This window comes from Gymnoscopelus microlampas (genome assembly GCF_963454915.1).
Source record: "Gymnoscopelus microlampas genome assembly, chromosome: 9".
NCBI lineage: Eukaryota > Metazoa > Chordata > Actinopteri > Myctophiformes > Myctophidae > Gymnoscopelus > Gymnoscopelus microlampas.
The window spans coordinates 31,672,747-31,687,252 of record NC_139946.1 but is presented as its reverse complement, the minus strand read 5'-3'; the positions used below and the strand labels follow the sequence as shown (position 1 = coordinate 31,687,252).

Sequence of the window (14,506 nt, the reverse complement as noted above, 5' to 3'; positions counted from 1 at the left end):
TCTCAGGCACCTCCTGGTTTTATTCCAAGTTTAATTTAGTTTGTTTGCTGGATTACATTTTTTGCCACAACCAGAGAGCCCCTCAGCTAGCTCCACGGAAGGAGACCCGTGGAAGTGTCGTCCTCTGGCCCTTGCCCCACCCCTCTTTTTTCTGTAAAAAGGCCTATATCTAGAATTGCTTTTAGTGTTGTTGCTGATGTGATTGTGTGTCTTGATGAATTGAGTACAAATGACCACATTGGAAACAAGCCCCTGCAGGGCTTTTTGTGTTCTCCTATTAGCTTGTGTAACTGTACTGCTGTACTGTTCCTAAATTTGCTAATACAAGTATTCATTCAATCAATCAAACAAACCACACCCACCCCCAAATATACCTCCACCCGCTTAAGGCGAACCCTATTCCCTCCACAATTACAATACAGTTCACATGTAATACATACAGTATATTATAGTCCAGTACCTCACCTGTAGACCCGTTCACAATTTGGTGTTGGGGGAATTTCTAGAGGTGCTTGTCCGCCATAGTGCCACGAATGGCGCAATGGCTTTGAGTGAAGTTATTTGATTTTGTGTTATGGTTTTACTTCATCACTTTTATTCCTACATAGTCTTATTTGAATTGCAACACCCAATTAAAATAAAAGCTAGGGGGGGGGGGGGGTATAATTGTTATATCTCATATAATCTCTTATATCTCATGTACATGTTCATGTACATGTCATTTGTTATAAATAAAATGATTATGAAAGAAATACAATTAAAGTAACAGTAAAGAACAAAAAGAAATGTAGTTATTGAAAAAGCAATGAGAAGTTGATCCTCAACGGTCAAAACAATATAAAAAATGAATACATTATGCATTTCAGAATAAGTTGAATTAGACTTATTGCACCTGTTTTTAGTCTTCTGAATTGCAAAATGACCTTGACCATGACCTTTTGAGGTCACAATCACCCAAAATGGTCATAACAATATCAGAAGCCACAATTAGTCGAAATGGAGGTGTTACATCAAAAACAAAAAAGTTATAGTCATATTTGATTTGGCCATTGCGCCATTTGTGGCACTATGGCAGACAAGCACCTCTGTGATGTTTCATGTCTAGGCCCACTGACTCAGTTCAAGTGAGAAATTCCACCAACACCAAATAGTGAATGGGTCTACAGGCCAGGTACAGGACAATTATTATTGATTATCTTACGCTATCTTCTGGCGGAACTGAGAACAACATGCGAATGCGTGTTTATGTGAAGGAAGGAATGTAACTCTCAGTCAGTGCACAAATGGCAATATGGAACCAAATGGAGGTCCCTGATGAATTGAGACGGGTATTGCTGCAGGCTGGAGTATCACGTCTCATTCCTTGGATGAATTGAAAGAGTTTGAGAAGCAGCCACTGCGTTGTGCTACAGAAACTGGACAATGGAGGGCAGTGAAGGGTTGAAAAGCGCAAGTAGAAGAAGAGCCGCTCCCTCCACCTAAACTGCCTGCCAGTGTTGCCATGTCGACTTATTATAAGCGACACTGGGTTTGTTTTTCTGTAAAGTTGCAAGTTGTAAATATAAGTAGTTGCGGGTTGCATTTTTGGGGGCTTGTTTTTAAAGTGTAGTTGCTTATTTGGGCTTGCTTCCATTTTTTTTCTAAAAACATCATTATCTAAACCAGTAGTTCTCAAATATTTTCATGTCATGTGGCCTTCTTTTGGGCTTGTTTTCTTAGACATGGTTGCTTATTTCTCTCACAAAACCTGGCAACGGTGATGCCTGCTTTCAGTGCGTTGCCTGACGGCTGTCTGTCTATCTGATGGTAAGAGAACAAGTTACTAACGTAGAGTAAATCTAATGTATGTTTACAGAAATGCATAAACTTAACCAACTTCAGTTCTGTTTTGCATGTTAAGACACGTTATTTTATTATAGCCTGCCATGGAATAATTGTGCTGTCCGTTTCTTTGTTTGTGACTAAAAACAATGCTAGCGTTCTGCTCAATCTGTGTCCCGTCGTACGACTGTGTCGCGCGCCGAAAACAGCCGATCTACAAGCTCACAGCGCGTCGATTGGCTGTTTTCGGCGCGCGACTCCCGCCGTACGACGTCTATAAATCAGCTGATCTGTGGCTGTCTGGTGGTACGTTAACGGTACCGTTAACATTAGCCCGAATACATCACTGTCATATTATGGCAGTCTTGGATGAACTTCAACCTTATGTTTGCACTTTCTCCCTTTTTAGCCCGTACATCCACATAAACGTTCCGATTTCAAATATAAAGTGCTTACCTCATGGCCACGGATGTTACAATTATGTACAAGCCCCCAGAAGTATCCGTATCTTCCGTATTGTTAAATAAAAAGCATTTTACTCCGATCGGTGGCCATTTTCTCATAGAGTTATAATGTATTAGAGTGCAATACACCTTCCAACCGATAGGGTTCCGTAGTTGAAAGCATATGGAGAGATTCGAAGAAAATGGCCACCAATCGGATTAAAATGCTTTTTATTGAACAATACGGAAGATAAGGGTACTTCTGAGGAACCGTACAGAATTGTAAAATCCGTTGCCATGGGATAAACAGTTATTTTTTGAAATATGAACGTTTATGTAGATCTACGGGTCAAAAAGGGAGAAAGTGCAAATACCAGGTTGAAGTTAATACATGACGGTTGTGACAGACGACCGGCGTGTGATCCATGGCTACGTTAACATGATCTGACTGCTACAACAAGTCGGTTAACGTTATGACTTGTGTGTTTGCAAGAACAGTGCGCATCGACACGTTTGTACTAGATTACTAGATCAAATAACTGACTTTACAGTAACATAGACGTATTACTGTAGGCTACTTTCCACAAGCTGAAAAGAAAAATTGAAATCAACCGGTAAAACAACCCCCAGCACCTAATGGCATACAGTAGTTTGATTTACTTCCTAAATAGATGATTTATTATCCAACTGTGATACTGATACACCCTCTGCAGACGTGGCCAGGCAGAATTGAGCTGGGTGGTGGGGATTGGGGAGTGCCACATCAACTACACTTTTATCATGGGTCCTAGGTATTGTGTTACAATCTGCTGCACTCAAAACAAAATCTTGTTTTGTGTGTGTGTGTGTGTGTGTGTGTGTGTGTGTGTGTGTGTGTGTGTGTGTGTGTGTGTGTGTGTGTGTGTGTGTGTGTGTGTGTGTGTGTGTGTGTGTGTGTGTGTGTGTGTGTGTGTGTGTGTGTAGATGGATTGCTTGGGCGATCGTCCAATGAAGGTGTTGGTGACAGGAGGGTCTGGTCTGGTGGGGAGAGCCATTCAACATGTGGTCAAAGAAGAGGCGAAGGAGGGCGAAGAATGGGTCTTCCTCTCCTCTAAGGATGCAAACCTCATGTGAGAACCTGCTTGTTTCAACTACCACTGTTACTTTTATATTTCAGACCTAATACAGCATTTCAGACCTAACAGTCAGGGAACTGGCTGGCTGGGTAAATGCTCTACGTGTTTTTTTTTACTGTAGGAACATGGAGGAGACACAGGCAGTGTTCGAGAAGCATCAGCCCACACATGTCATCCACCTCGCTGCTATGGTGGGAGGACTGTTCAAAAACATGAGGGTCAACCTGGACTTCTGGGTAAGTAAACTGGAACAGCATGAGGAAAGAATTGGGTCTTAATATTGTTGTGACCCTGCAGGAATAATGACAGACTTGTGGGGGGTGGGGTTCATGGGGGGAGGAGGTGCCTAGTTCAGGTAGGTCAGGCTGAGAGTGGGTGAAAACAATGGGCAAAGGTGGTTTGTGGAAAGAAACCCGCGGAGGAAAACAAGGAAGCGGCAGAGACACTGTTGTTACACAGTGTGTGAAGAGACTCGGCCTAGACAGACAGAGCAGCCTCTTTGTTGTTTTTCGTCACCCTCCAAACCCAGTTCTAGACTGTATTAAAAGGGCAATAAAACTCAGTTCTCCGGTTAAAACGTCAGTCATTGTTTCCTCCCTTATTTCCCAAGTTAGTGAGTCAGCTGTAAGGGACTGCAAACGCTACAATATAAACTAGAAAAAGTGCTCCTCGGAGCACAGGTCTCCGCCAGGTCAGGTAGGTTATTGTGGCCTCCTGGTGGTAACCTGACGCTGCCAAATCGAAAAAGCTTGTTTCACATTTGTTTCACAGCTTATTGAGGAACCTGGTTACTCAATACCGCCCCCATCTGGCAGGGTCAGGTTAGCACTATAATAGGCCAATGTGAAAAGGGTGGCATTTCTTCCTTGGCCTAATGGGAATGTATTTGTGAAATTTCACGGAAATCGCAAGCTGATGTTCATGATTTGAGGCATTTTGTTCAAAACGGACCAATCCTGCAAATTTTGGAAGAAAACCTTAGCCAATGAGGATGGAATATGGGAAATCGGACAGATCCGTGTTGATCACATGACTATAGAGATACTGTCTACCGATTTGCATGATGTTTGGATAAAATCTGTAGGAGTAATGTAAAAAAAATGGGTTTGCACAAATCGGCCTCCAGGTGGCGCTATAACAGGCCCATGTGAAAAATTTGAGGCAGAGGTTCTGAATTGGCATCCAGGGAGTGTGTGTGCACAGTTTCGCAGCGACCGGGCCAACGGTGCCAGAGATTAGCTGCTAACACACAGACAGGACACACACACACACACACACACACACACACACACACACACACACACACACACACACACACACACACACACACACACACACACACACACACACACACACACACACACACACACACACACACACACACACACACACACACACACACACACACACACACACACACACACACACACACACACGGACGGACGGACGGACGGAGGGTAAAACAGACTCTCTCGCCATGCCTTCGGCCTGGCGGAGACAATAAAGGCTCGTCTGTCCAGGACCATAGAATGGTATTCAACTGCTCTCTTGACTGTGTGTATGGGGGTTGTCCTGAAGTATTCCATTAACGATGTGTCTATTCCTTCAGAGAAACAACATCTACATCAATGACAATGTCCTGCAGGCAGCACATGAAGTCGGTGCGGGGAAAGTTGTATCCTGCCTCTCCACCTGCATTTTCCCTGATAAGACAACCTACCCAATCGATGAGACCATGGTAAGAGTCTTTTGTGCACCTGTTGTGATATAATGTACCTATTGTCTTCAGTGTTGGGGAGTAGCTGAGTTACAAATAGTGTAACTAACGTTCTAGTTTAACTACAATTTCCAGTAGTGTGGAATGTTCAGAGTGAGTAGCTTCCCCAACACTTTTTGTCTGCCACGACTGCCAGTATGTCTGTTTCTGTTTTGTAAGAGTAAAGGTGTTTGACCTCCACCTCTCTTTTTGCACCAGATCCATAATGGGCCACCTCATGAGTCCAACTTTGGCTATGCTTATGCAAAGAGAATGATTGACGTTCATAATAGGTACGGCAAGTCCACTCAGATGTGGGTTATATATTAAAACATATTCAACTTTTATGTACTTACTGTGTATTTATTTACTGTATGTTCAAGCATATGAATGGAGGGCCAAACTGTGGATGTTTTGCAGGGCATATGTCCAGCAGAACGGACGCTGCTACACAGCTGTGATTCCCACTAACGTGTTTGGTCCCCATGACAATTTCAATATTGAGGATGGCCATGTACTGCCAGGCCTCATACACAAGGTCTACATTGCTCAGAGTAAGTCGTGCCAAGATTCAATATAGTAGTAAACTAATTTCATTACAGACTTGAGCATGGTTTTGTTTAACCCATTGATTAAGACCTGAGGCCGATTCTACAAATGTCTTCAAATCATAACAGTTTTTTGAAAAAAGTATGTATCAGTGGTTCTCAAACCTTTTCATGTCAAGGACCCCAAAATGATATGCATTTGGCTGCGGACCCCCTTTTCAAACTATTTTGTTCCAGGGTCCCCCAGAAGCAATGATTTGAGTTACAAATGTTCACTTTAAAAATATATATATATTCAAAGATTTGCACAAATTTTCAAGATTTTTCAAAAATAGCAGATCTACAAGCTATGAGCTTGTATATCTGCTATTTTTGAATAGCCAAAGTACAGTATAAAATAATGGTTAAAGTGGTTAAAAATTTAGATGACACAGATGCTTTCCCAGTTTTAATGGGTTAAATGATTCTCTATTCCACATGTGTCTGTTTGTCAGAGGAGGGCAAGCCCCTGGCGGTTTGGGGTTCAGGCACTCCCAGAAGGCAGTTCATCTACTCCTTGGACCTCGCCCGCCTTTTCCTGTGGGTTCTGAGGGAGTATGAGGAAGTGGATCCTATCATTCTTTCTGGTAAGCTACCATACACAACAGACACATTGGAAATAAAAAACATTACATTGTCAGCAGGTCTGTGTGAAAAAGTGTGATAATTAAGAAATGTATTCCTTTCCTGTTGGTTTCAGTTGGTGAGGAAGATGAGGTGTCTATCAAAGAAGCGGCAGAGTCGGTCGTCCAAGCGCTGGGCTTCAAAGGTGAAGTGGTGGTATCCTTTTGAAGCTCAAATTCAAACTTTTTAGCACACATACGTGAACAAAGCATGTGTGTGCCACTGTATAAAATAACAACACCTGTGCATTGCTGTCGATGGGGATAATATTTTGGATTGTCCATTTTTTATTTACGGAGCAACTATTGAATATCTAACCAATATTTGTAGTTGCAATTGTAAATAATTGTAAATTCATATAATGAATTAAATACAGGGTGTAATTGGGATAATAGCTTGCACACAGATGTCACAGGGCCTTTACACTGGTGGTGGAGTGAGGCAGATCAGACCTTGAAATAACAGTACAAACGGGTTTAAATAGCCCAGCTCTTGGTGAGACGAAATGCATGTGTTGGCACATGACTGGTACACAGAAGGGGACACACAAGTAGGTCAGTCCTTGTTGCTGAACTTGCAGTTTAGAGATTCATTGCCTTCTTTTGTAAGGAAATGTGAAATACTGTAGGCGTACTCGGATACAGCTGTTTGCAGTTTACGTCCCAAATTCTTTGTGTCCATTTCCTTGACCTGTAACTTCCAGTATGATACCAGTAAAGCAGACGGGCAGTTCAAGAAGACGGCCAGCAATGCCAAGCTGATGCGCTACCTCCCAAACTTCACCTTCACGCCATTCAACAAAGGTACTGCTGGCACATTAAATAGACATACTGTAATCTAATACTGCATGACAATCACATATTTGCTCCATCTACTACGGTTTAATGCCACTGATTGTTCCTCTGTCTTACTTACAGCTTTGAAGGACACATGTGATTGGTTTGTAGCCAACTATGACACAGCTCGCAAATGAAGAGTGCACCGCAAGTCATCAGGGACTCATACGGTCCACACTCCACAGATGATTATTCTGCTGTCCGCTGGAGGGCAAAGACATAATGGTGTTGGTATAGGTAGTCAAAGGTGAAGGGACCAATGTGAAGCTTCAGGCAGAATGTTGTTTACTGTAAATGAAGTCTGATCATTGTCACCCTGATTGTGTTGTCACTCATTTGTAGAAACCAGGGCAAGAATTTCACGGCGGCAACGACAGCCATGGCCCTCGTTGCCCCTCTCTTTGGCCATGTGCCCCTTGAAAAATGCTCTATGGCCGCAGTGGTGCCCCCTACCTGCACACGCTGATTTCACCGTTTCCCATCTGTGCTATCTTCCTGTCAATATGGTAGACACCAGATGTTGTCTGGTTGAGATTCAACATCAAAGCGCTGCACATAACCAGTGGTAGGTTTGATTTCAAGCCTATATTCTAGCTTAAAATGCGTGGAAGGTGGAAGCCAAGCAACGCTTTTGACAGAGAGAGTATTTGTACAGCCACTTGGTCTTTGCGCCCTAAAACAATTGACAACAGCAAAGGCCGAGTGGCCTTGCCCCTGACATGACGAAATTCCAGGCCTGGTAGAAACAATTAAGTGTGCAAACAGCGTGAGCTGGACAGCTCAAGATTGTCTGTCAGCAGCAATATTCAATCTGATCACATTTTTTTTTAATGGTAAACGATTTACCCTTTGTGAAGGATGCTCATTTGGAAATGTTGCTGTAATTTACATGGGTTAGGTAGATAAAGTATGCCTAGGTTCACTTTGTCTTCACTGCTTTGTCATGGAGCATGTTGTAATTTAAAGTGTTCTGCTTTTATGTAACTTGTAAGTATTTTATATGGAAATAAATTTCTATCAAATTCAGTTGTTGGTTAAAGAACTTGTAGTTCAGGTAGAATATAATGGAGACAAGGCACTGAACAGACTGGCTTTAATGCTGTACCTACATTAAAACTAGATATTTATAAACAAAGAATTCCAAACAAACCTCAAAACGAAGTATACAGTATTTTCGGTCCTTTTTTTTCACAATAAATCAAACACAAATGTACACGTTCAAAGTCAGCTCACACACAAAATCCAAACTCAATGACCGAAAAAAGGAATAGGCTGAAGCACAATGCTTATTCTTTGCCTATCCAATACTTAATTATTCTTTGCCTAATTTACAATACTTAAATTTAAAACTTAAAATATGCTACAAGATAAATGTTTTAGTCTGTACTCCTGAATTATTTGACTTTTTAAATCTCCCCTGAGATGTACACAACTTAAACCCATCACTAGGGCTACTCCCAAAATTGAAACACATCTAGCTTTTATATTAGTTGCTTTTTTACATGTTTTAAAAGTACATAACCCTCTTAAATTTTCCTTCTCTTGGTTCAAAAATACATTGAATACAAACTGGTAGGCTTTTACTCTTAAAATCATTTCCAAGGTTTTTATGTACACCATATCTACACATTTTAATGTGCAGGACTTTACGAAAAATGGATTTGTCGATTCAAGGTAGGCTAACTAGCTTTATTATTCTAATAGCTAATTTTCAGAAGGAAGCATGGCAAGGCTGGAATTTATAGTAGCTTGGAGATACAAATTAAAAAAACTGTCTGGCACAGCTTCTGGTCATCTATATGCGTTAATGCAAACATTGATTGTGGGTGTCTTATCAATGTCCATCCATTACAGATTAACCTGTCCTCTAAAGTGTGCTCTTGGTTGAAACTATCTCATAACAGACGTGCTGAAGTAAAGAGTAATTTTCAAAGGTGAGCAGACTGTGCTACTATAGATGCTTCTTCTGAACAACTTATCCATAACGTAAAAACGGTAGTTCACATAATATATTCAAGAAGATCTGGGGTCCCCATTTGGATGTGTGAGACCTATCCCAGACGGCTGTGATTTTTCCCCAGAATGTTCTAATGCTTAATTTATGCTCCGTCGTACAACAAAGTTCATTCTGGTCCATAGCGTAATGGACCAGAGCTACGACAAAGTATAAATCAGGCTTATAACAGTTTGGTCTCATAATAAATAAATAAAAGTCTGAACTAGGCTGATTGATGACAATCAGACATGTTCCATCCTTGCTCTCTGTGCATCATCGGGGTAGTTTGTGCTGGAGGAATAATGGTGCTGCATCCATAGTCAAGAGTTATGAAATCGATTGTATTCATTCTTTTGAATGTCAAGCATGTTCAAATACTGAAAGCAATAAAACTTTTAATAAAACAAACTGTACAGTCCAATACATTAACAATTCAACACACATCAAGATAAAAACTATTCATAATACATGTACTCAAATATTACTTCATAAGAAAAAGAGTTACAGGGGTTTTAGCTTTAGGAATCAGACTAACCTTTAGCAAGGAAACCATAACAAACATCAAAACCGTCATTAGACAGTTAAGGATTAACATAAGAGGTGTAACCTCCTTCATGTATGTTGCAGAAGTCCTGTCCTTGCACAGCCCTCTTCTTACAAGCCTTTCCAGCCTTTGTAATGCCGTTGCACAGCTGACGGCCTGACAGAGAGCTACATCAGGAACAATTATAAAAGATGACATTAGTACATGGAACAAAAGCAAACTACACTATGAGTAATGAATTATGACGTTTATTATGATGTTCTGAAAACCCAGCCTAAGTGGGTGATCACATTAAGATCAAGGTGCCAACTCTTAGAAAAACAGTGCATCAGGCAAAACAGCATGGTGCACCTGTGGCGTAGACCTGCATGCATAACTACAAAAGAGCGCTCCTCTGAGCACAGCTCCCTTAGTGATCAGTGATCGTCCCTTAGGGCAGAGTTGCAATACAGAGGTCTGAGCAGTGGATGAATTGTACAACAAAAGAACTAACCCATTGCTGGCTAAAGACTGGTTGGGGCTTGAGCTTCGGAATTCACCATCTGCATCAAAAACGCTTCCCAGGTTCCTGAAGTACACATCTTCCATGAGAGCCTTAGAGGGAAAAAAAAGTAAATTAGTGACAAAACAGATGTGCATAAACTATAAATACACACACAAATATCTATATATACACACACACACACACACACACACAGTACATGCACTCACCGCTGACTGGCTGAGTCGGCCTATGAACTTTGGTGTGGATCGATTGGGTGTGCCCATTGACACAAACCTGGCTTCCGGTATTGGGTGGCCATTGGAGAAAGACAGTGTTGCTTTGAGAATGTCACCTATACACAACAAGAAAAATAAGAGGCAAAACCATTGAAAATTATGAGTTTAGGAAGCCCCACCAAATCAAAAACCTATTCAGTGTCCTGCTTTATGATGCACACCATTGAGACAGCTGTCTTGATCCAGCAGATCATCAGGCGCCAGGGATCCATTCAGTTCATCTCTGCAGATTAAGAGATAAGATAAAGAAATGGAGTAAGATGCAGACTATCAGATACAACCAACCAGCCAGTGGCTTTGTCCTACTTGCTCCAACACTACAGAGTAATCTGCAGCCTCACCTCTCTGGTGTAGAGGATTGACATCGATGGTAGGATGGCACATCATGCTTCTCTGCTTCCACAGGATGGTAGGATGGCACATCATGCTTCTCTGCTTCCACATTTTTGCATGGGGGCAGGCAGGCTGGCTTCATCTTGAGCCGATTGTACGCCCAAAGCAGCTGATTCACAAACCAATGACCTGTGCAAGCATGTCATACACTTATAATTATTAAAATAACCCAAAACAAAAAAAAGGGCCTCATCATATAATCATACCCATCTCAAATAGAAGTCCATACCCAGAGAAAGAGTAAGTATCAACAGGCTGAGGTTTTTGAGATCCAGTGCTGGCTGCTGGTTGACCTCAGCCACTGCATTAAGGGGCACAGTGAGCAGCAGCATAGCCCGGGTGAAGAGGGGACAGCCAAGGAATGCCAGCAGAACTGCACACAGTAAGAAATAACATGTGTGCACAATACATGTCCACATGGCAGCTAGGCTCAGACCTGAAATCACAGAGGCACAAGAGAAAAGTGTCATCTCACGCTGCATATGGCAGGTTAAATTCATTTGCAGGCTGGTGGCCAGTGCTTGTGAGACATGTCAGGCAGGATACTGGTTATGATATCAAATACGTATCCCAGCCCCATTAGTCCACTGAGACTTTCCTCGTTTTGAAATAGAGAGGCGATTCTCACCTGCCCAGCCGAGGTAGCCCTGGATCATGTGAAGCCGCTCTTCTAGACGATACTGCATGTTGTCAAGGTGGTGGAACAGGGCTCCTAGTGTGCCATTCATACGCTCCAGCTTGGCCATTAGGTCAGAGTAGTAGGCGGCTGTCCTGTTCTGGTACTGCAGAAAACCTACCATACTGCTGTCTGCAGCAAACACAGACGCCATGATTATTAAAGAGAAATGGACTACGTTCATCCAGACTAGAATTTTGAAATCGTGAAATGTTTGTATTTCAGAGGCACTTGCCGATTTTATGGTTGACGTCCTGTGCTCGTTCTCGGACATCAGCAAGTTCTTCAATAATGGCCTTGTGACTGTCATGTACCTCAGACCCTTGATCCTTCAGCTGCTCACTCACATTCTCTAGAGGACGCCATGAGACCGCATGAGATATGCATGGCTTGCACAAATACATTCCTTTTACTACCGTAAATAAGATGTTTTTTCATAAAATGAGATTTCCATGGCAGTTTAAAATGGCCACCTTCTAAAGCCACGGGAATGTAAAAAACAATCAATAATTTGTAAAGCCAAATCTGTGGTCAAATTAATATAACTTGAGTATTTTGAATATCCATCAAAGATACATCACACATTCTCTCACCCATCCTCTGTGTGATGCCCTGAATGAGCTGCGCAACCAGTTCCTGTCCAGATGCGATGAGGGCCTTTTCTTGGCTGAGATGCTCCAGGTTGGCACTCACGGAATTCTCAAGTTGCTCCTGACCTTTCCACAGCTCTCCCTGTTGGGCCTGCAAAGCACTGTGGCCCAGCAGTAGTTTGTCCAAGGAGGCGGAAGTCAGCTCTCTCAGCTCCAGCTGTCCATCCTGTTATAAGGCATCGTGGACATGAGGCCAAACCTACCATTACAGCTTGCCGTCCAAACAAATGTGAAAAGGTCAATACGGCAACTCTACCTTTAAGTCTTTCATTGCATCCAGTTGGCTGGTAGCTGTGGAGATGAGCGCGTTGACCGTCAGCTCTGCCCTACGGCGGAATTGCTGCTGGCGAGTGGCATAGCACACGGAGCGTGCCCGGTTGCTCACTATGTGGTATGCGTTCCATGTGTCTGCATCCATGTCTATTGTGCACTGCTTTAAAGTCTGAAACGTCAAAGGATTGTTTAATTAAAGATCACTGTTTCAATTAAAAGGCACAGAAATGCTACATGGCTTCACAAACAAAATTTGTTAGTGGATTTTGAGAGATTCAATCTACCAAAATGATCAATGCATGAAACCTAGTATACCATTTCCTCTGTACAAGGGTAGGTGTTGCGACCCTCCACCTCTGCCTGGCAGTTGAAAAGGACAACTCCTAGTTTGGCAAGCTGCTCTTCTGACAGGCTTCCACAGGTTGACTTCAACTGACCAACCACCTGAGACACAACAGAACTTCTTTTAAACCAGTGATTCCCAACCTTTTTTGGATCAGGTCCCACTTGAAAATGTCAAAAGCGTTATCTGACCACGTGGGCCGCGTGTATTTTCAGAGTATGTTTATTTTAATAATGATCAATTCATCGATTGTGTTCTGGCTTTGATCAATGGAACTAACGTAGTTTACTTTAAGTTCCTTTTTATCTGTATCACAATGAAATCTAATTTTCTCAAGGTTTTAAAGAAAGTATTCTAAGACATTGTTACATTATTTTAGTTAATAGTATTAAGTAATGTTGTCAATAAAGTCTTGCCAATTATTTTAGAGTCCATATCCTCACAGCCCTCCAGTGGGCCCTGGCCTAAAGGTTGGGAATCGCTGCTCAAAGCACCAATCACACTGAGAATTATAACTATAACTATTATTCACCATTGTATTTTTTTTGTGTAGTTGGTGTGAACTCTTTGCCTGTTAACCCTCCCTCCGGAAATCTCATTTCCATTTGATCAATCAAATGGAAATGAGATTTCCGGAGGGAGGGTTTACCAGGCTAGTGAACTCTGTCATCCACTTGGATCCACTTAGAAAGATTTGTATAGTTATAGACAGTGCTCAGTGTGAATAATCCTTTAATTCATATACAAACAATACTAAGGTGATGGTGACACAGTGACATCACGAATTGGGAATTATTCTGTAAACATTTTGATATAGTTTGCTATTCTCTCTGCAGTATCCACAAGTTTCCTGGGGCATGGAGGGCATCACTTCCTGTCGATTTGATCCCTGATACCTGATCAAATCGACAGGAAGTCATGCCCTAGGAAACGTGTGGATATATTCCCTGTCAAACAAATGAAAAATGACCTGGTAATGACAGCTATCCAAAGGGCTGAGGTCCATCTGTCTTCCTTCAGTCAAAAACTTCTCATCTGCAACAGCCATCTCAAAAGGAGAGACCTCTCCGGTTTGTGTTCTGGGAGCTTGCTGTGGTGGTGGAGTGGCAGCTGTAGGAGACTCCTTTTGCTTCAGCCACTCAAATAGTCCACTGGCTGTAGGACACTGCAACAACACGACCAGCAGAAAGAGATGATCCATCGCGAGCTGCGAAAGAAAACAATGTGCAATTAGGCCTACTGATGCAAACTTTACTTTAAGACAAACTCGTGTAAATTAAACCTAAGTGCAACATTAGGAAGTCGACTGTCTATGTTTAAAATACGAGTAAAAGATGCAGACGCGATGTGAGAATGGATCAGATGCTTCAAGTTCATGTCTAGGCATGCCTGCAGCTGCTCTCTCAAGCGTCAGTTACCATGTTCGGCCACTGGGGGGGATGCATTATTATGCATGACATTGTGTAACAGCCAGGGAGACCCGTCCCCATTCAGGGTAACCTCGCGTCACCAAGGCTTTCCACACGGAGGTTATGTTGCTAAATTTCATTTAGGCTACATAAATCCACATTTTAATTCCAAAACCCCTTTCATTGTAAAATTGAAGGGCTGTAAAGAACAGAACCAACTAAAATGAACACCAGTGTTCTTCTAAACTCAAAGTTCTAAA

The 14,506-nt window shown here is 42.1% G+C and overlaps 2 protein-coding genes across 2 annotated transcripts; one reads left to right on the top strand and one right to left on the bottom strand.

The window, feature by feature from the left end:
• The first annotated feature begins 1,754 nt into the window (after nt 1-1,754).
• LOC311051792 (GDP-L-fucose synthase-like) lies at nt 1,755-8,645 on the top strand. The gene is made up of 10 exons (XM_084066436.1): nt 1,755-1,806; nt 3,228-3,373; nt 3,501-3,615; nt 4,989-5,117; nt 5,355-5,428; nt 5,556-5,689; nt 6,178-6,309; nt 6,423-6,502; nt 7,050-7,149; nt 7,264-8,645. The coding sequence occupies exons 1-10, from the start codon at nt 1,804-1,806 to the stop codon at nt 7,317-7,319; spliced, it is 969 nt and encodes a 322-aa protein (XP_083922562.1). The 5' UTR covers nt 1,755-1,803; the 3' UTR covers nt 7,320-8,645.
• A 402-nt stretch (nt 8,646-9,047) lies between these two features.
• bmb (brambleberry) lies at nt 9,048-14,136 on the bottom strand. The gene is made up of 12 exons (XM_084066727.1): nt 13,808-14,136; nt 12,810-12,938; nt 12,478-12,663; nt 12,165-12,387; nt 11,803-11,923; nt 11,524-11,699; nt 11,125-11,331; nt 10,844-11,024; nt 10,664-10,725; nt 10,434-10,558; nt 10,216-10,316; nt 9,048-9,889 (listed from the first exon to the last, which is right to left on the bottom strand). Exons 1-12 carry the CDS (start codon nt 14,036-14,038, stop codon nt 9,760-9,762), a joined length of 1,872 nt encoding a protein of 623 aa, XP_083922853.1. The 5' UTR covers nt 14,039-14,136; the 3' UTR covers nt 9,048-9,759.
• Between the last annotated feature and the right edge of the window lie 370 nt (nt 14,137-14,506).

What these genes read in the sequence shown, in the direction of transcription:
- LOC311051792 (XM_084066436.1), top strand. An exon ending in ACCCAATCGATGAGACCATG is followed by an intron (nt 5,118 to 5,354) that starts GTAAGAGTCTTT and finishes TTTTTGCACCAG; the next exon opens with ATCCATAATGGGCCACCTCA. An exon ending in ATGATTGACGTTCATAATAG is followed by an intron (nt 5,429 to 5,555) that starts GTACGGCAAGTC and finishes GATGTTTTGCAG; the next exon opens with GGCATATGTCCAGCAGAACG.
- bmb (XM_084066727.1), bottom strand. Translation starts at nt 14,038, where the DNA reads ATGGATCATCTCTTTCTGCTGGTCGTGTTGTTGCAGTGTCCTACAGCC. An exon ending in ACCCTTGTACAGAGGAAATG is followed by an intron (nt 12,664 to 12,809) that starts GTATACTAGGTT and finishes TTGACGTTTCAG; the next exon opens with ACTTTAAAGCAGTGCACAAT. An exon ending in GTCAACCATAAAATCGGCAA is followed by an intron (nt 11,700 to 11,802) that starts GTGCCTCTGAAA and finishes TGCTGCAGACAG; the next exon opens with CAGTATGGTAGGTTTTCTGC.